The following is a 20,140-nucleotide window of genomic DNA, read 5'->3' as shown; positions in this document are numbered from 1 at the left end:
CCCAGTGGGGGCTCCTCACTGGCAGGTGAGTCAGTATAGGATACAACAGTATGTCCTCCCGGTGGGGGCTCCTCACTGGCAGGTGAGTCAGTATAGGATACAACAGTATGTCCTCCCGGTGGGGGATCCTCACTGGTAGGTGAGTCAGTATAGGATACAACAGTATGTCCTCCTGGTGGGGGCTCCTCACTGGTAGGTGAGTCAGTAGGATACAACAGTATGTCCTCCCAGTGGGGGCTCCTCACTGGTAGGTGAGTCAGTAGGATACAACAGTATGTCCTCCCAGTGGGGGCTCCTCACTGGCAGGTGAGTCAGTATAGGATAAAACGATATACCCTCAGGGTGGGGGCTCCTCACTGACAGGTGAGTCAGTATAGGATACAACAGTATGTCCTCCCGGTAGGGGCTCCTCACTGGCAGGTGAGTCAGTATAGGATACAACAGTATGTCCTCCCAGTGGGGGCTCCTCACTGACAGGTGAGTCAGTATAGGATACAACAGTATGTCCTCCCGGTGGGGGCTCCTCACTGGCAGGTGAGTCAGTATAGGATACAACAGGAGCCGTCTCACATAGCCAGAGAACTATTCCACAATCTCTGAGTTTGAATGCTATATATAGAGTCTGGAACTACACCTCTGAGTAATCTGTTTTGTCACAAAAGTGATGGGGGAGGGGGCTAGGTCAATATGGCACGGTTTTGTAATGTTTGGTCTCATTGAAACAATCGTTTTGCACATTGAAACAAAATACATTTAACTGGAGTTTGAATCCCGGCAGTAACGGCAGTTCGAATCCCGGCTCCTCCTGTCCACATGTCGAAGTGTCCTTGGGCAAGACACTGAACCCTACATTGCCTCCAATTAATTGGTCAGTGTGAGCTTGTCACCATTTGTGTGTGAATGTGAGAAGTGAGGACGCTGGCATCGCCTGTTCGCCGCTTCACCTCCCAATGTATGAATGAATGAACCATTGTAAAGCGCTTTGAGCACTTGGAAAAGTTAATTAATTATTTTATACGTTATAACAAGCACCCTAACCCTCCACTCCATCCCCCACATGGGAAGCAACTGTTTAATTTCCCTCCAATGTTGTGAGATATACTATTGCGCAACAAAAGCCAAATTCTTGGCTTGAATCCGCCTACCAACCAAGATTTAGTAGTAAGCTATATAAGTAATTGACAGATATATTAATGGGGCGGGCTGTGGTGTGTGTCTGGCGTTGTTTGTTTGGGGGTTGGGTTAACTCTTCGAGGAGTATAGGTTGCCTTGTGCCACAAACAACCATCTATAACCTAATGCAGTGGTTCCCAAAGTGGGGTCCGGGGACCCCCCCGGGGTCCTTGAGGGAGTTCCAGGGGGGTCCCCAGCTAAATGATAGTTTGGAACCAAATGGACCCTTTATGGGTCTATAACTCTGAGAGTTAAATTAACATTGATTTCACAATATACATTGGGGTCTCAGAGATAGAAATGCCATTAAATGGGGGGGGGGTCCGTAGTCAAACTGGAGGTCCTTGACATTATAAACGGGTTGAGAATCATCACTGCATAAAAATATGGACACGTCCGTGTCATATCTTTTCAAATGGGGGTCCCAGGATAATCAGTGTACAATTTGGGGGTCCTTGACATGAAAAGGTTTGGTAACCAGAACGACCACACTATGGTCTATAATGTACCCTCCCTCCCCGCCCCCATCCATCCCCGTAGATGCTTACGCGACTTGCGGCTCGCAGTCCTGCTGATAGGCGGGGCACGGGGCGACCACCACGGGCTCCTGGAAGCTCTCCACTCCTCCCTGGACAGTGCAGCTGACGTTCCTGTGCACCACATACGCACACCAGTTCCTGCGTGCGTGTGTGTGTGTGTGCGTGTGTGTGTGTGTGTGTGTGTGTGTGTGTGAGTGCGTGTGTGTGTGTGTGTGTGGGGGGGGGATGAGAGAGACATTATTAGTTATAATAACCCATTCTGACCCATTTTGGTGTTGGCATCATGTTATGCTTTAGCTATTGAAAAATAGCAGATCTACAAGCTCATAGCGCGCCACCGAGTGGCGCGCTATGAGCTTGTAGGTCTGCTATTTTTGAAAAATCGAACAACGACTGACATTTTTTAGAATCTGATCTCAGGTCAGAATGTGTGATCTCAGGTCACAATGTGTGTCCAGTGGAAACCTCGTATGAATCTGATCTCAGGTCAGAATGGGATAATTGAGATAAGCACATCATGGATGATGGACCGTTGAAAGCCTATGAGGAATCATTGATAATGACTGTGTGCGTGCGTCATCATGTCTGTCTGTCTGTCTGTCTGTCTGTCGGGTTGGGCGTTACTCGGTTGTCTGCAGCATCGCTATGGTCTCAGTCTGGCCGAGGAGGAGGAGAAAAAAAGAGATGTGCTAAATGGGGAGCCGCGCGGTGCTAGACTGCATGTATCACATTCCGCTGATTAACTGGCTCTTCTTATCACATTTGGGAAGATTGTCAGACTATAGCAGTCAGAGAAGCGAGCCAAATTTAGACACGGGCCCGATGAAGGCACTGCTGCTTATCAAACATTTATGAACTATACGATTGCCAATAATCTAGTCAATTAACATGATGTCATTATTGTTAATGGAAGTGCGCCATTTATTAAAGGATATGGGGGGGAGATTAACTGCACTTTGCAGCAGTTTCCCCACTCACAATGTTAGGACTGAATTACATTTTAATACGCTATATTATATAGGCTATATAATTTTAAAATCTAACGGGATTATATCTCGGCCTAATAATAGTCTACAGTTCCTGTTTATAGTTTTATCTTTATTTGTCGAGCATCAATCATCAACAATGTCGTTTTCTCTGGACAAAATGGTCCTTACCTGTTTCTATGCCTGTGCACGGCTCCTGATCCGGTGTACGCGGACCCCTGGAACAAGGACAGGGACGGTGGAGCCCCGTAAGTACACATGAAGTTCAAAAACAACGTAAAGATTGTCCACGTACGCTCCATGCTCCCTGTGTGTTCACACTAAAAAAAAACAGCACTTAAAAAAAAATATATATAGCCTTTAAAAGAGGGAGAAAGCTACGCTGCCTGACATCACGTGCGCTAAAAGTCCGTGTAAGTTCCCCTCCTGACTGATCTGATCAACAAACTTCCAGCTCAAGTTTTCTTTTTTGGGGAAGTCCACAATCACTCACTGCAACTCCCTTGGAATGACGCTGGGGCCTGGCTGGACTATAGGCTACTCCCTCCTCCCAGTAATCTGGAGGAATGCTGGCTTCATTGTGTTTATTGCTCAGCAGTGTCGTCGTAGCTAGGCCTATTTGTTGTTTGTTTTGGCAGTCAGACAGACAGTGTCACTGAGTGCAGTGGGTTTTCAACCCTTTCCATATCAAGGCCCATTGTATCTGGCATTTGAGCCACGGACCACCATTTGATGACATATAGCCTGGCTCTCAGACACAAAACGTTGTTGTTGTCGATTTTCCATGCTGTGCTGACGTTGGTAGCAGCATATAGGAGAGATAACAGCTATAGTTTTCTACACTCACACTCGTTAATTGCACTGTAGACTTCTTGTAAATTAAGTAATGCACTTGTTTAACAATAATTTGACTCTTGAGAGAGTACATTTACACTCTCAAGAGTTAAAGATCTATGAGGTTTCATTTGGTTACCAACCCGGCCGCAGACTCATAATCAGACTCATAATATAGGCTAGGCCTACTTTAGGATTTTTGTTGTTTGTTTTCCTTAAATTTACACATCTCTGATTAACAACAGGCTAGACGGTAATGGCTTTAAAGAACAGCAACTCCTTTTGTGATGCAAGTTCTTGAATGCTGTGTGAGAGACAGACATAAAGGTGTGTGTGTGTGGGTGGGTGTGGTACATAGAAGTTGATCTATTGAAGATTCTGACAAAGTACATAATTTTTGTTTTGATTGTATTGCTGTATTGTTGTATTGTTCTTTCTGCTTTGGCGATGTAAACGTATGTTTTCTCATGCCAATAAAGCCCTTTGAATTGAATTGAAATTGGGTGTGGGGGGGAGTAACTCATGTGTTTGAGGATATTGAGGATACTGTGGAAACAGTAGGCATATGAGCTGCATATTTACAGTCAATCTGCCCTTTTCTGGGAATTATAGAAAATGCACTATAAAACAATTCCACAGCTTCTCAGACTGTCCGTTGCAATTACTGGAATTCCCACCGAGCCAAAGTGTTGTAGCCACATTGGAACCCAGCTAGGTCACTCACACACACACACACACACACACACACACCGGCTCAATAATGGCTCCATGTTCAGCCCAACACCTGCACAATTTGGGGGACAGGCATCTCTGTCAGACTGGATTCACACAGAGACAGAGCAGTCACGGTTCACAGCAGTCGAAGTCGAGGCAGCAGCTCTCTCGTGTCTTCAGTCCCACTTGGTGGTGTGTGTGAACTGGTGTCGTGGTGCGTGTGTGTTGTGTGTGTGTGTGTGTGTGTGTGTGTGTGTGTGTGTGTGTGTGTGGAAAGAGTTTCCATCCATGCTAACATTGCTGCAAATGAAATCAATTCTGTTCTGCAAGAACAGCTTAAGCCCATTTCCCCAGTCTCCGTGGTTGCCGTGGAGAAGGATATCACTCTTTCCTGATCCGATAGAGCCTCCTCTGACTCTGTGTGTGTGAGAAAGAGAGAGAGAGAGAGCAGAAAGAAAGATTGGGGAAGGAAGGGACTAGGGAGTGGTGTGAAAAGGAGATATGTGGAAAAACATTCTGATTGTACTGACTGAAGAGAGGAAAGTATCGAATGAGGGAAAATTATTGTAAATCAGTAGGGAAGCACACAGCACACTCACACACAGCATACACTCACTCACACGTCACATACAGCATACACACACACACACAGCATACACACACACACGAACACACACACTTTAAACTTCACAATGACTTTTCCATTGGACACAACTGAACACTGCATATCTGAAAGGCTCTGAGACTCATTTGCTTCTCCAGACACACACGAGGCAGTGCTTTCATCAGGCTGTGTCTCATTGTCTGATGCATGGAGCTAATGGAGGGGGTTATGGAAGTGGGTGAAGTCAACATTTCCCTACTATACGCCATCCAAACTTTACATTTTACAATTTAGGCATTTAGCAGACGCTCTTAATCCAGAGCGATTTACAGTAAACAAGAATCATACGTAAACCAAGAACCGTGGAATATGTATATAATGAAACTATGCATACCATATGACATATATAGGCCTACTCAGAGTAATCTAGTAAGAGAGTAATGACACTCCCGTTGACTCTCATTGTAACAATGGAATGTGGAAGTGCTCATTCTATCTCAATGGAATAGTTCCAGCCATAGGAGCAATGTTTGGAACTATCGCCCATAGGCACCCGCTTTGCGGCGAGATCAAAGCGTGTCACCACTCTCTTACTGGATTACTCTGGGCCTACTATACATAAAATGCTATTAGAAAAGTTGAGCTTTTACATACGCCTACTCGCCTAGGGGTCGAGGCTAGGGCAAGTACTACGGGCTAAGATGGAGTCTGAAGAGGTGGGGTTTCAGACTACGGCGGAAGGTCGGCAGTGAGTCTGCAGTTCCGACTGCAATGGGATTGTGCATTCCATAGTTTTGGAGCCAGAAGGGAGAAGAGTTTGGGACGTGTGGAGCGTTGTCTCTGCGTCTTTAGTGAGCGTACTTCCAGCTCCCCCCTGGTACTTGGCTGTGTGTCATGTCGCCGACTCGCAACCCATCTCACACATAATAGGCCATTATGCATATCGTGTTCTGTTATTCACATTATGATTTGTCCAACTCACTGATGTGTCGCCCACTTCCCTCTGTCTCTCTCTGACTAGTACATTCTCCATCCGTCTATAACTGCCTCCTCTGTCTTGTTCAGACATATTTCTCATCCTTCATGTGATTCTGTACTTAAAAATAGCCCTAACTGCCTTACAGGTAGGCGAGTCTAAAGGGAGTGAGAGGAGTCGTGCAATCCTAATTGGCCAGTAGTACCTTATGGTAGCCTTTTTGAGTTGTGTCCAGCAGAGGGCAGCACAGTAGCACAAAAGGAAGGAGTTGGAAGAAAAAGCAATTCCAACACATTGGAGAAAAAGAACATTTTATCACACAGCCATTCAAAGAAAGTGATTTTCTCAAAGTGCATTACTCATCTTGTGTCATTGTGCTCGCTCGCACACACACACACACACACACACACATGCACGCACGCCAGCACATGCACACACTTTTATTGTCACAGTTTTTCAACCAAGACCGTGTGGTGACACATGCATGCAACTACAGATAGTGCATCCGGTCTGGTCGCTTATCATGGCACAGTGACAGTGTTGAATCTGTTGCCATGTTAGCACAGTGGCATTTGAGAGTGTGGGCTATTAGCTGTACATACGTCCAGTCTTCTTCAAGCTCAGTTATACTTTGTTAGACACTGTACATATAGCTGTGTGTGCACGACACAGCCACACATACAGTATATACTGTACATACCTGTGTGTGCACGACACAGCCACACGACACAACTATACGTAAAATCACCCTCAAATCAAAGTTATACTTTGTTAGACACTGTACATAGTGTGTGCACCACACAGCCACACAACTATACACGTAACATCACCCTAAAATCAAAGTGCATAGAAAGACTTGCCACATTTGCCTTGTCCCATGGCGAGCAGGGCACCCATCTCATCATGTTTATCATTTAGCAGATACTCTTAATCCAGAGCGATTTACAGTAAGTAAGAACGAAAACATGGTAATACATCAAATTCATAGAGAATCATACGTAAGTTAAGAACCTAAGAACCTATCTTCTGTATATAATGAAACTATCCGTATACACTAGTGCTATGTATTAAAATGCTATCTAAGTTGAACCTTTGCATACACCTGTAAGGTCGTCGAGGCTAGGGCAAGTGCTACGGCAAGTGCTACAGGCTAAGATGGAGTCTGAAAAGGTGGGTTAACTTGTCAGACTACGGTGGAAGAAAAGAAATGTCTCTTCCTAGTTGGGCTAAAAATAGAAATTAACAGATCTACAGCAATTGTGCACATGTCACTTTCGCATGCCTTGACAACCTACCAGGCCTGGAATTGGTAAATACATTCCAGTTTTGTAGTACTGTATTTCAAATTTCTACAACTATCTATATCTGCAGTGTCCTACTAAGGTAGGATGGCACCATCCTACCTACTAAGGTAGGATGGCACAGCGCTAATGGAGCAGAAAGTCTCTGATGGCCTCCACTGAATCTGCACATTCATGGATTCAAGTTCTCAGTCGCCACAACCGATTTCAGTCATTTGGCAGCTGTAGTGTACTGTACATGTGTCTTCTGTGAAAGCATGCTGCACACCGAAAATCTACAAGCTCACAACACGTTGCTTTATTCCATGCACATTTCATTGACATTATATGCATGGTAGTAAAGGCAAGTCAAGCACTAAAAGGTGAATACAAGTCAGCCATATGTACTCTGTATATAACTCTGTTTCACAAAGCTATAAATATTTGCCACATTCAGAGTTCATGTGCTGTTTTCATCTCTCTTTGATCCATAATTATGAAGTTACCATGGCAGCTCAACGTACATTCCGTATGTGTTTTCACTTGATTGGTATATTAGTTGATTGAGAGAGTTGACATTTGGCGAGGCGAGACCTCGTCCCCCCTATAGCTGACAGTAGACCTCGTCCCCCTATAGCTGACAGTAGACCTCGTCCCCCTATAGCTGACAGTAGACCTCGTCCCCCCTATAGCTGACAGTAGACCTCGTCCCCCTATAGCTGACAGTAGACCTCGTCCCCCTATAGCTGACAGTAGACCTCGTCCCCCTATAGCTGACAGTAGACCTCGTCCCCCTATAGCTGTCAGTAGACCTCATCCCCCCTATAGCTGTCAGTAGACCTCGTCCCCCTATAGCTGACAGTAGACCTCGTCCCCCCTATAGCTGACAGTAGACCTCGTCCCCCTATAGCTGTCAGTAGACCTCATCCCCCCTATAGCTGACAGTAGACCTCGTCCCCCTATAGCTGACAGTAGACCTCGTCCCCCTATAGCTGACAGTAGACCTCGTCCCCCTATAGCTGACAGTAGACCTCGTCCCCCTATAGCTGTCAGTAGACCTCGTCCCCCTATAGCTGACAGTAGACCTCGTCCCCCCTATAGCTGTCAGTAGACCTCGTCCCCCTATAGCTGACAGTAGACCTCGTCCCCCTATAGCTGACAGTAGACCTCATCCCCCCTATAGCTGACAGTAGACCTCGTCCCCCTATAGCTGACAGTAGACCTCGTCCCCCTATAGCTGACAGTAGACCTCGTCCCCCCTATAGCTGGCAGTAGACCTCATCCCCCCTATAGCTGACAGTAGACCTCATCCCCCCTATAGCTGACAGTAGACCTCGTCCCCCTATAGCTGACAGTAGACCTCGTCCCCCTATAGCTGACAGTAGACCTCATCCCCCCTATAGCTGACAGTAGACCTCGTCCCCCTATAGCTGACAGTAGACCTCGTCCCCCTATAGCTGACAGTAGACCTCGTCCCCCTATAGCTGACAGTAGACCTCGTCCCCCTATAGCTGACAGTAGACCTCGTCCCCCTATAGCTGACAGTAGACCTCGTCCCCCCCTATAGCTGACAGTAGACCTCGTCCCCCTATAGCTGACAGTAGACCTCGTCCCCCTATAGCTGACAGTAGACCTCGTCCCCCCTATAGCTGTCAGTAGACCTCGTCCCCCTATAGCTGACAGTAGACCTCGTCCCCCTATAGCTGTCAGTAAACCTCGTCCCCTATAGCTGGCAGTAGACCTCGTCCCCCCTATAGCTGACAGTAGACCTCGTCCCCCTATAGCTGACAGTAGACCTCGTCCCCCTATAGCTGACAGTAGACCTCGTCCCCCCTATAGCTGACAGTAGACCTCGTCCCCCCTATAGCTGACAGTAGACCTCGTCCCCCTATAGCTGACAGTAGACCTTGTCCCCCTATAGCTGGCAGTGGAGCCATTGTACTGCATATGCATCTGTTGACGTCGGTGACCTTCATGGTCTTTACTTATAATAAAAGTGCTGATGCACCTGCTGCTGCTGCTGCTGCTGCAGGGTCTTGGAACAGGACTGTCACTATAGCAACAACCCTGAAAAAGGCTTTAGGACCGCACCTCTTTGAGAGTTGCGACTGTAACGTCAGAAAACACATCTTCTGCCCACATATAGCATGTCCTGGAATGTTCTCTCTCTCTCTCTCGCACGCACGCACGCACGCACGCACGCACGCACGCACGCACGTTAAATTAAATTTAAGATGTGATTCCATTATGTGTATGGATTTTGGGAGTATACTTTCATCTGCATGCCTCACAGACCCAACTCATGCCATTATAGTGACGTCGTATGCCACACCGTAAAATCTTCCGTGTTCATTTAACATAATACGTAACCAAGTGGACCCTTACGGGTGCATTTGCTTACACATTATGCTGTGCACTCTCAGAGTTAAATGGACACTCACGGTTTTACTATGCGTGTCACCCCGAACAGTGCGGAAGAGAGATTCCTTTCCCTTGGCAAGCGTCCCGCCACAATACACTGCTGCCTTATGGGTGACTCACTGGCTGGTCTCCTTTTGTGTATACTGCCCACACAAGACAAGTGCTCCTCACTGTGGGGGTCATGGTCCTTGAACCCGGGAAAGTCGCTCAGTGTTTGGTTTTATTTTATTCACAAAACGTCTACACACAAACAGGAGACAGTATTCATGAGACTTGGCGTTTTGATCATCATGAATTTCACTCTACCTGCTCACACTGATGCAATCCATATACACTCTAAACCTTTTGTCTGGGAATCGGATTTTCGGGTTGAAGTTATGTGAAAGAAATTGAAGGGAAATTGAAGGGAACGTCAACAGGTTCTTTCTCTGGGCTCCCTGGCGTGACATCCTGGCTTTACTGCTGGGTATTCAAGGGCACAGAGCATGAATAGTGTATCTGCAGGTTCCCCATCATGGCAAAGCGTCCCGAATCCCTGTTCTCCTCCGACTCCCTCCATGCTGGATCACAGTTATATATAGTATAGAGTATAAGACACATGCACGCCACGCACACACATGCACGCACGCACGCGCACGCACACTCACATGCACACACACACACACACACACACACACACACTCGGTGGCATTATCACATTGGACTCATGGCTGCATGCAGCACTTGTTTGCAAGCTGTTTTGCTACACCCACTCACTGTGCCTTGTTTGTTTGGAGCACAAGAAGCTAATGTGTAAATGTCGGTGCCGAAGAGAACGATGTCTTACACATTATAGTCTCTAGATTGTCTTACATTGATTCCCTCTCCTCTCCTCTCCTCTCCTCTCCTCTCCTCTCCTCTCCTCTCCTCTCCTCTCCTCTCCTCTCCTCTCCTCTCCTCTCCTCTCCTCTCCTCTCCTCTCCTCTCCTCTCCTCCAGGCTCCAAGGGAGACAGACAAGCCTACATACACTACATAGATCATTGACGTGACAGTATTGATGTTATTACTGTATGCCAGTGCATTGCAATAGCAAAGTAATTAACCACATGCAGCACGCTATAATTGGCGGACGCTTCCATCATGCACCACGCATGATTGCCTGCCAACATATATGTTGGCTCTCACTCTGAATGATCAAAGATATTAATTGGTAAAAGACACTTTGAATGACCTTCTTGCGCTGTCTGCAGAGGAGCTTTTTCTTGTTTCCCTGAGCAAAAAACTATAATGAATGTGATTCAATATGATGCCGCAAATAGAACACAAGATTAAAGGAAAGTTCAGACAAATGTCATGGTCAGAGACAAAGATACTGGCCAAGACGTAAATGTGCATTTACCCACCCACCCACGCACGCACGCACACACGCACGCACACACACACACACACACACACACACACACACACACACCCCCACACACCCTCTCTCTCTCTCCCCCTCTCCCTTTTTTAGATTTCCTCCGCGGGTACATGCACATTCATGTGTGCGCATGAGCACACACACACACACACACACACACATGCACATTCACACGCACACGCACTCACAGACACATGCAGAGATAGCAGGCTGGGACGGCTGATTTATTGCCTGTAAAATGTTAATATAGCTATAAGCTGTGTTCATGAATTGTTAATTAAGGCTGTGTGACAGACTCGTCACCTGAAATGTTAATGAGGTGCGATTGCGTCTGCATGGGTACCGGAGGTCACGGCGAGCAAATACACCAGCTGAGCTGAGCCTGGGCCACAGACCCCCACCACGCCGAGGGGGCCACAGACCCCCACCACGCCGAGGGGCCACAGACCCCCACCACGCCGAGGGGCCACAGACCCCCACCGCGCCGAGGGGCCCCAGACCCCCACCACGCCGAGGGGCCACAGACCCCCACCACGCCGAGGGGCCACAGACCCCCACCACGCCGAGGGGCCACAGACCCCCACCGCGCCGAGGGGCCACAGACCCCCACCACGCCGAGGGGCCACAGACCCCCACCACGCCGAGGGGCCACAGACCCCCACCACGCCGAGGGGCCACAGACCCCCACCACGCCGAGGGGCCACAGACCCCCACCACGCCGAGGGGCCACAGACCCCCACCACGCCGAGGGGCCCCAGACCCCCACCACGCCGAGGGGCCACAGACCCCCACCACGCCGAGGGGCCACAGACCCCCACCACCACGCCGAGGGGCCACAGACCCCCACCACGCCGAGGGGCCACAGACCCCCACCACCACGCCGAGGGGCCCCAGACCCCCACCACCACGCCGAGGGGCCACAGACCCCCACCACGCCGAGGGGCCACAGACCCCCACCACGCCGAGGGGCCACAGACCCCCACCACCACGCCGAGGGGCCCCAGACCCCCACCACGCCGAGGGGCCACAGACCCCCACCACGCCGAGGGGCCACAGACCCCCACCGCGCCGAGGGGCCACAGACCCCCACCACGCCGAGGGGCCACACACCCCCACCACGCCGAGGGGCCACAGACCCCCACCACGCCGAGGGGGCCACAGACCCCCACCGCGCCGAGGGGCCACAGACCCCCACCACGCCGAGGGGCCACAGACCCCCACCACGCCGAGGGGCCACAGACCCCCACCACGCCGAGGGGCCACAGACCCCCACCACGCCGAGGGGCCACAGACCCCCACCACGCCGAGGGGCCACAGACCCCCACCACGCCGAGGGGCCACAGACCCCCACCACGCCGAGGGGCCACAGACCCCCACCACGCCGAGGGGCACGTGGAGAGATGGGCCGGGCGCCGTGCACGCTCAACCATTGATAAATTAATTTAAGGCATTAAGACCAGGAACGCACCTGTGATCGCCTGTAGCTTTTAACCATGTGAACCATTGTTTAAACATTAGCTGTTGAAAAATAGCAGTTCTACAAAGCTCGTAGCGCAGCACTGAGTGCCACGCTATGAGCTTGTAGATCTGCGATTTTGGAAACATCGTGTGGAACATGTGTGGAAATCCTCTGAATATATATTCTTCTTTCACAACGTTTTTAACTCATATATCTTTGCTTCATGCAGGGGGGGGGGGGGGGTCCCTGGAACAACATATTTTCAGACGGGGTTCGGCAGCCAAATATAGATAATACTTTTGGGGGATCCTTGACATGAAATAGTTTGAGAACCACTGACAAAGAAACACGAGGTTTAAAAAAACAAACTGTCAGGATTTAGAAGAGATTTGTTGAATCGGGTCCTCGAGTCTCAATGGGTTAATGAATGGCAGTGTGTGAATTAAACCTGCTGTACTGAAAAGGAAAAGATTAATCTGATCTACCGCGTAGGCGCGTACTGTAGCCTACGTACGCACATATGACTAAAACTAAATCTAAATGTATTGACAATTTTGTCAACAGATAAAAATTAGACTCTGTGTTTGTAGACGGTTACTAGGACCACCTCTCTGTGTTTGTAGACTGTTACTAGGACCACCTCTCTGTGTTTGTAGACTGTTCCTAGGACCACCTCTCTGTGTTTGTAGACTGTTCCTAGGACCACCTCTCTGTGTTTGTAGACTGTTACTAGGACCACCTCTCTGTGTTTGTAGACTGTTACTAGGACCACCTCTCTGTGTTTGTAGACTGTTACTAGGACCACCTCTCTGTGTTTGTAGACTGTTCCTAGGACCACCTCTCTGTGTTTGTAGACTGTTCCTAGGACCACCTCTCTGTGTTTGTAGACTGTTCCTAGGACCACCTCTCTGTGTTTGTAGACTGTTACTAGGACCACCTCTCTGTGTTTGTAGTCTGTTCCTAGGACCACCTCTCTGTGTTTGTAGACTGTTCCTAGGACCACCTCTCTGTGTTTGTAGACTGTTACTAGGACCACCTCTCTGTGTTTGTAGACTGTTCCTAGGACCACCTCTCTGTGTTTGTAGACTGTTCCTAGGACCACCTCTCTGTGTTTGTAGACTGTTCCTAGGACCACCTCTCTGTGTTTGTAGACTGTTACTAGGACCACCTCTCTGTGTTTGTAGACTGTTCCTAGGACCACCTCTCTGTGTTTGTAGACTGTTCCTAGGACCACCTCTCTGTGTTTGTAGCGCTCTTACTAGGACCACCTCTCTGTGTTTGTAGACTGTTCCTAGGACCACCTCTCTGTGTTTGTAGACTGTTACTAGGACCACCTCTCTGTGTTTGTAGACTGTTACTAGGACCACCTCTCTGTGTTTGTAGACTGTTCCTAGGACCACCTCTCTGTGTTTGTAGACTGTTACTAGGACCACCTCTCTGTGTTTGTAGACTGTTACTAGGACCACCTCTCTGTGTTTGTAGACTGTTCCTAGGACCACCTCTCTGTGTTTGTAGACTGTTACTAGGACCACCTCTCTGTGTTTGTAGACTGTTACTAGGACCACCTCTCTGTGTTTGTAGACTGTTCCTAGGACAACCTCTCTGTGTTTGTAGACTGTTACTAGGACCACCTCTCTGTGTTTGTAGACTGTTACTAGGACCACCTCTCTGTGTTTGTAGACTGTTCCTAGGACCACCTCTCTGTGTTTGTAGACTGTTCCTAGGACCACCTCTCTGTGTTTGTAGACTGTTCCTAGGACCACCTCTCTGTGTTTGTAGACTGTTACTAGGACCACCTCTCTGTGTTTGTAGACTGTTACTAGGACCACCTCTCTGTGTTTGTAGACTGTTACTAGGACCACCTCTCTGTGTTTGTAGACTGTTCCTAGGACCACCTCTCTGTGTTTGTAGACTGTTACTAGGACCACCTCTCTGTGTTTGTAGACTGTTACTAGGACCACCTCTCTGTGTTTGTAGACTGTTCCTAGGACCACCTCTCTGTGTTTGTAGACTGTTACTAGGACCACCTCGTCAAAAACCTCACTGACGCATGTTGAGCTCCGAGCACATTCATAAAAGTGGATTAGTGATGTTAAACTACTTTATACACAACATGAGTCAGCCCACGAGTATGTTGCCGTTTGTTGCTGTCGTGCCAGCTGGAAGGCGGCTGATGATGTCAGAGAGTGATGTCACGGCGTGACACTGTGAGTGAATTGATCATCACAGCTGTGTGTTCCACCCACTCCTCCTCCCCTTCCACATCTCCTCCACCAGACAGTAAGTGGCTTCGGTAATACCAGCCAAGTAACAAGGGCGTCTATCCCTTTTACAAGGATCACTGAGATGCATTGCTGAGGTGGAGTGCCATACCGTCAGCTCCCCTCCCAGTACACATGCCACATGTCGTACTTAGTCGTACATGTACCACAGTAATACAGTATATACTCATACGCTGAGTTTGTGGCGCCAGACCCCAAAAAGGTGAGCAGCAGTGTTCCGTCTGAACACACACAGGCCCAGCAGAGCTTGCAGAGAGATTTCCCTTGTCAAAAGCATTGGAAAAAGCCAAACACACATGGCCTCTATACTTCAGTCTATCTCCAGTTACAACTATAGCTTGCTTCTATGACTTAACAAAACTTTGAAGAATGCCACACCAGTTTGCAGTTCAGGCAGGGCACCGAAAACCACGAGAAACTTTTAGCATCGGTTTCTATCTCAGAGCACTAGTGGTTTCTGCTACCATAAAAAGCTCATTTGTAACACTGGAGCGCCTAATTAGGGAGAGGGAATCAATAATACATGCTAAGGGATGGTTAATGCACCACAGGGACGGGCAGGCCAGACAGATAGACAGACAGACAGCGTCTCCTTTTCGATGACCATCCTGCTCTCTCATAACTGCTGGGTTCGACACACAAAGCCATAGATAGCACCACAACTCAACGGAGACGTCGCGGAAAGCAGAAAGGGAAATAATCTTTGTACACGTGCAGTAAAACGTTTGTTTCACATGTTAATTCATCTTAACTCAAGTTACAAATGTATTAATGAAGGTACAGACTGATGATGTTACTATATGTAAGTGAAAGAATAGACAAATAGAGAGAAAGACGGAGAAGAAAGACGTTGGAAATTACTGTATATATCAGAGAGTATAGGTATAAACATGAGCAAACCCTCCATGTAAATCTATGTTATAAACGTTTGACCCCACCTTCATTAACACGTGGCCAAACACAAGCTGTAAATTCACATTGGGATTTTGCATGCATGTGACAGGAATGCATTCAGATTTGATTTCCTCGTCACCACAACAGGAAAAGACGTGACTATAGATTTGAGACTAGATTTGAGCGAAATAAATAAATAAATAAATTAATTAAAAATATATAAGAAAAGTAAACGGCATGTGACAAGAGCCTGCCTGGCGTATATTATATTATATACCGCAGATGTGTTACTACCGAACCCGGTGCTGGAAAGTATAGCCCTCCTTCACTCCCAGCACACTGACGCAATGTTTCAACCAAAGAACAAAAAAAAAGAAGAAAACAAAAATCAATATGAAACGGGTCAAAATGCAATAAGTGTGTGAGCTATCCGGGAAACAGATTGGCGTGGAGGCCAGGAGCACGCCACTAGCTCTCTCCCTCGGGACGTCCCGATGCAAAGCCTCTTGTCCAGCAGGGAGATGTGGGTTAACAAACTCTGGGCGGGAACCCCTTTTGGCCATCATGTTGTGCTTTAGCTATTGAAAAATATCAGATCTACAAAGGTAGGTCTGCTATTTTTGAAAAGAAATCGAAGAACGACTGACATTGAAACATAGCTTTTTCAGAAAACTGTCAGGATGTAGAAGACATTTTTAGAATCTGATCTTAGGTCAAAATGGGTTAATGCCTCCCCTGCATTAGCACACCAGCACCACTCTAGTCGACTGATCCCAGAATCTCAAATGCCAGATAACAACTACAGCCCCTCCTAACCCTTACCCCCCCCCCTCCACACACACACACACACACACAGACGCACGCACACACACACACACACACACACACACACACACACACACACACACACACACGTCACACACACACACACACACACACACACACACACACACAGTCACACACACACACACACACACACACACACACGCAGAAAAAGAGACGAGAGTGATGGCAGAGCGGTGATCCAATAAATCTGAGATTGGAACAACGTTGGGTCTGCCCGTCTGAATTTACATTCCCCTCCCATGCATCACCAACCTGGAAACATATCCCAGGTTTGCTTATTATTATTAGGTCCAATTTATACTTTGTCAAATGACCAAAAACATACCGTATATAGGAAGTTTGAATGAAATGACTCAAAATGTGGGTAAGCACAATCCAAGCCCCATTGACTCCCAATCCAAAAGTGTGAAACAACAATTGTTTTGCCTATTTGTAGCTGTCCCTGTTATGGGTATGCTGTAATATTTTATTTTGCTTATTTTTCTGAAAATGCATATTGTAAATTGTATTTTTGTTTTGGGCAACAAACTGTATATTTTGGTATTTGTATGGTGTATATGTATCGTGAGATAGTGCTATCTACTGTGCTCTGCATTTGTGATCTGTTTCATGGGCACGTTGAATTAGGCTCACCTAATCACCTCATTTCAATCACCTGTTGGGTTTGGGCATGTTTGGGCAGAACAAACAGAGCAGAGGTGAAGAGAGGAGCTCTTTCATGTCAGAGTCTCTCCACAAAAGTGAAAGTAATATAAAAAAGAACAAGAACTTAACTGAACTCCTAAAAGTCTGTGCAGAAGGCGCATACGGTATGTTCCCAGTTGTTTTGTTTTGTATTGTCATTCTATCGTGTAGCCTATTTGTTTGTGAGAATATGGACAATTCATGGACATTTAAAAGGACAGCATGACTGACTGACAAGGGCATTTGGTAATAATTCATTGTGGTTAAAAATATGTGATTTCTTTGCAGTTTTTCACGTTGTCGCTTGGGATAAATAGCCATAGGAGCAGTTACACTATTCGTCTTTCTCAACTCTCGCCATGCAGACCACAGTCCCCTTTGATCTTTGCAGTTGTGTAAATTTGTCCAAAAATTTAATTAGTTTAATCTCTAGATTGCTTGCTTAACTAACTTGCTGATCTATAGGACCAGTACCGAGATCAGACGGCGTCACGGCGCCCACTTAGGAGGATTTGTGTATCAAATGTATGTGTGTGCACTTTGCACATTGTTATACTTCGCACAGCAGACATGGGATTGTTTTTGTCATTAGTCATGTTTTCAAACTCTCCACGCCGTCCATGGGTGATTGTATAATCTGTGGGAAGTATGTGTCTCTGATGTCTTGGTACAGTGGACAGCGAGACGGCGTAACTCAGTTTACACTTCATTTTGTGTGCAGTGCAGGTGCATAGTCTGTCTTTTCTATAGGGAGACAGGTCTGCCTATGACAGCCTTTACTCGATCGCAAGACTGTGTCTGTAGTACCTAGTCAAGACTGTGTCTGTACCTAGTCAAGACTGTGTCTGTACCTAGTCAAGAGTCAAGACTGTGTCTGTACCTAGTCAAGACCTGTACCTAGTCAAGACTGTGTCTGTACCTAGTCAAGACCTGTACCTAGTCAAGACTGTGTCTGTACCTAGTCAAGACTGTGTCTGTACCTAGTCAAGACCTGTACCTAGTCAAGACTGTGTCTGTACCTAGTCAAGACTGTGTCTGTACCTAGTCAAGACTGTGTCTGTACCTAGTCATGACTGTGTCTGTACCTAGTCAAGACTGTGTCTGTACCTAGTCAAGACTGTCTGTACCTAGTCAAGACTGTGTCTGTACCTAGTCAAGACTGTCTGTACCTAGGCAAGACTGTGTCTGTACCTAGTCAAGAATGTTCTTTGTTTTGGATGGGTCACGATGCCAGTATTCCTTTAGGTGGCTGTAGTCAGACCATACAGTGCCTGCATGTCTAAAACGTCTTTATGTAATTTATGTCATGATATGACAGTTGTTCAAAGCTGTAGGACTAGGAAATGGAATTATCTGTTTAGGTATTACACACACAGCAGGAGTACTTCTTTGTCGATCCAGAGATACCAGGTGAATGAGAGAGAGAGAGAGAGCAGAAAGGGAGAGAAAGAAAGAGTAGGGAAAGGACTGGGAGTGAAGTGAAGAGGAGATATGGGGAAACTATGATTATACTGACAGAAGATAGTTCTGTATTGAATGAGGGAAAGGGTATGAGAAAAGCACACACACACACACACACACACACACACACACACACACACACACACACTTTACACCAGTACATCCATCCATTAAACACACAGCATAGCGTATTGTAGTTCACACATTTGGGCGGCTGAAAGGGTTGGGAAGTTGAAAAGGTATGAAGCTTGTTATTGAACTGACTACACACTGACTTCAACATTGAACCCATGAAAGACCCACGTTTGCTCGTTACCGCCTGACTTGGACTCATGGCGGGCATTTTTCACCTCCTTGGCTGTTAGAAGTCGGCTCCTCTGTGACATTTTTGTTTGGAAGGGACTAGTGGACAAGAGATCCAGTATAAGTCATTTTACACTTGGTTGCATGCTGAAAATAGCAGATCTACAAGTGTCATTACGACGGCATCAAGGCCCACCAAAATACATTTTAGTCGACTAAATCAACTGTAGATTTAGTCGGCTAAAATCTTATGATATTAAAGGGACACTTCACCCTTTTTGCAAAAAAATATATGTTAATGACGTTTAGAAGCTTTAGAACACTTTCCTGGGGGTCTTTATGTGTGTAATTTATATGTGGTTTTAGATATTTTAGATTGTAGCAGTGAGCCCGGTGTCTCTGATGTCATGGACACTGGGCTCACTTCCTTCCTGGACTACATGTTGTCTCAGTAAGACAGCTCTCCCCCTATCCACAAGGAGGAGCAGTGCACCAAATAATTATGGGAATTGTAGTCCAGGAAGGTAGTGAGACCAGTGTCCATGACATCAGAGACACTGTGCTCACTGCTACAATCTAAAATATCTAAAACCACATATTACACACATAAAGACCCCCAGGAAAGTGTTCTAAAGCTTCTAAACGTCATTAACATATATGTTTTTGCAAAAAGGGTGAAGTGTCCCTTTAAGTCGACTATAACTAGACTAAAACATTCCAGGTGACTAAAATGTGACTAAAACTAAAATCTAAATTTGCAGGCAAGCTATGATTCATATGCACGCACGCACGCACGCACGCAGGAGTACACAAATATTCAATAGCATTGTCAAATATTGTGCCCGTCTGAACGAGTCACATGGTCCCTGAATGCCGCCTGTTATTGTGTCTGTGGGGGATGAAATGGGACGGCTGACGGGCGGTAGTACCTTGATCAGTGTGTAGGCAATTAACCCATTCTGACCTGAGATCAGATTCATACAAGGTTTCCACTGGACACACACTGGTCTGATTAACCCATTCTGACCTGAGATCAGATTCTAAAAAATGTCAGTCGTTCTACGATTTTTCAAAAATAGCAGACCTACAAGCTCGTAGCGCGCCACTCGGTGGCGCGCTATGAGCTTGTAGATCTGCTATTTTTCAATAGCTAAAGCATAACATGATGCTAACACCAAAATGGGTGCCCGTTCAGAATTGGTTAAAGACATGGTTTTGTATTCATTGGGAGAATAAAAAGATGGTTCCCATAGAGACGCCCATATAGGTGAAACCATCGGTGCG

The 20,140-nt window shown here is 47.0% G+C and overlaps 1 protein-coding gene across 1 annotated transcript in view; it reads right to left on the bottom strand.

Moving 5' to 3' along the window:
* The window catches only part of emilin2a (elastin microfibril interfacer 2a), a 33,431-nt gene extending 30,269 nt beyond the window's left edge, over window positions 1-3,162 (bottom strand). The window contains exons 1-2 of the mRNA XM_083781212.1: window positions 2,870-3,162; window positions 1,722-1,850 (exon numbers count right to left, since the gene is read on the bottom strand). Of these exons, the coding sequence (XP_083637338.1) occupies window positions 1,722-1,850; window positions 2,870-3,000 (260 nt within the window). The 5' untranslated portion in view covers window positions 3,001-3,162. The remainder of the gene's footprint in view (window positions 1-1,721; window positions 1,851-2,869) is intronic.
* Between the last annotated feature and the right edge of the window lie 16,978 nt (window positions 3,163-20,140).

Source organism: Protomyctophum parallelum (assembly GCF_964188405.1).
Source record: "Protomyctophum parallelum genome assembly, chromosome: 14".
In the NCBI taxonomy this organism is placed as follows: domain Eukaryota; kingdom Metazoa; phylum Chordata; class Actinopteri; order Myctophiformes; family Myctophidae; genus Protomyctophum; species Protomyctophum parallelum.
This window is presented reverse-complemented; position numbering and strand designations above follow the sequence as displayed.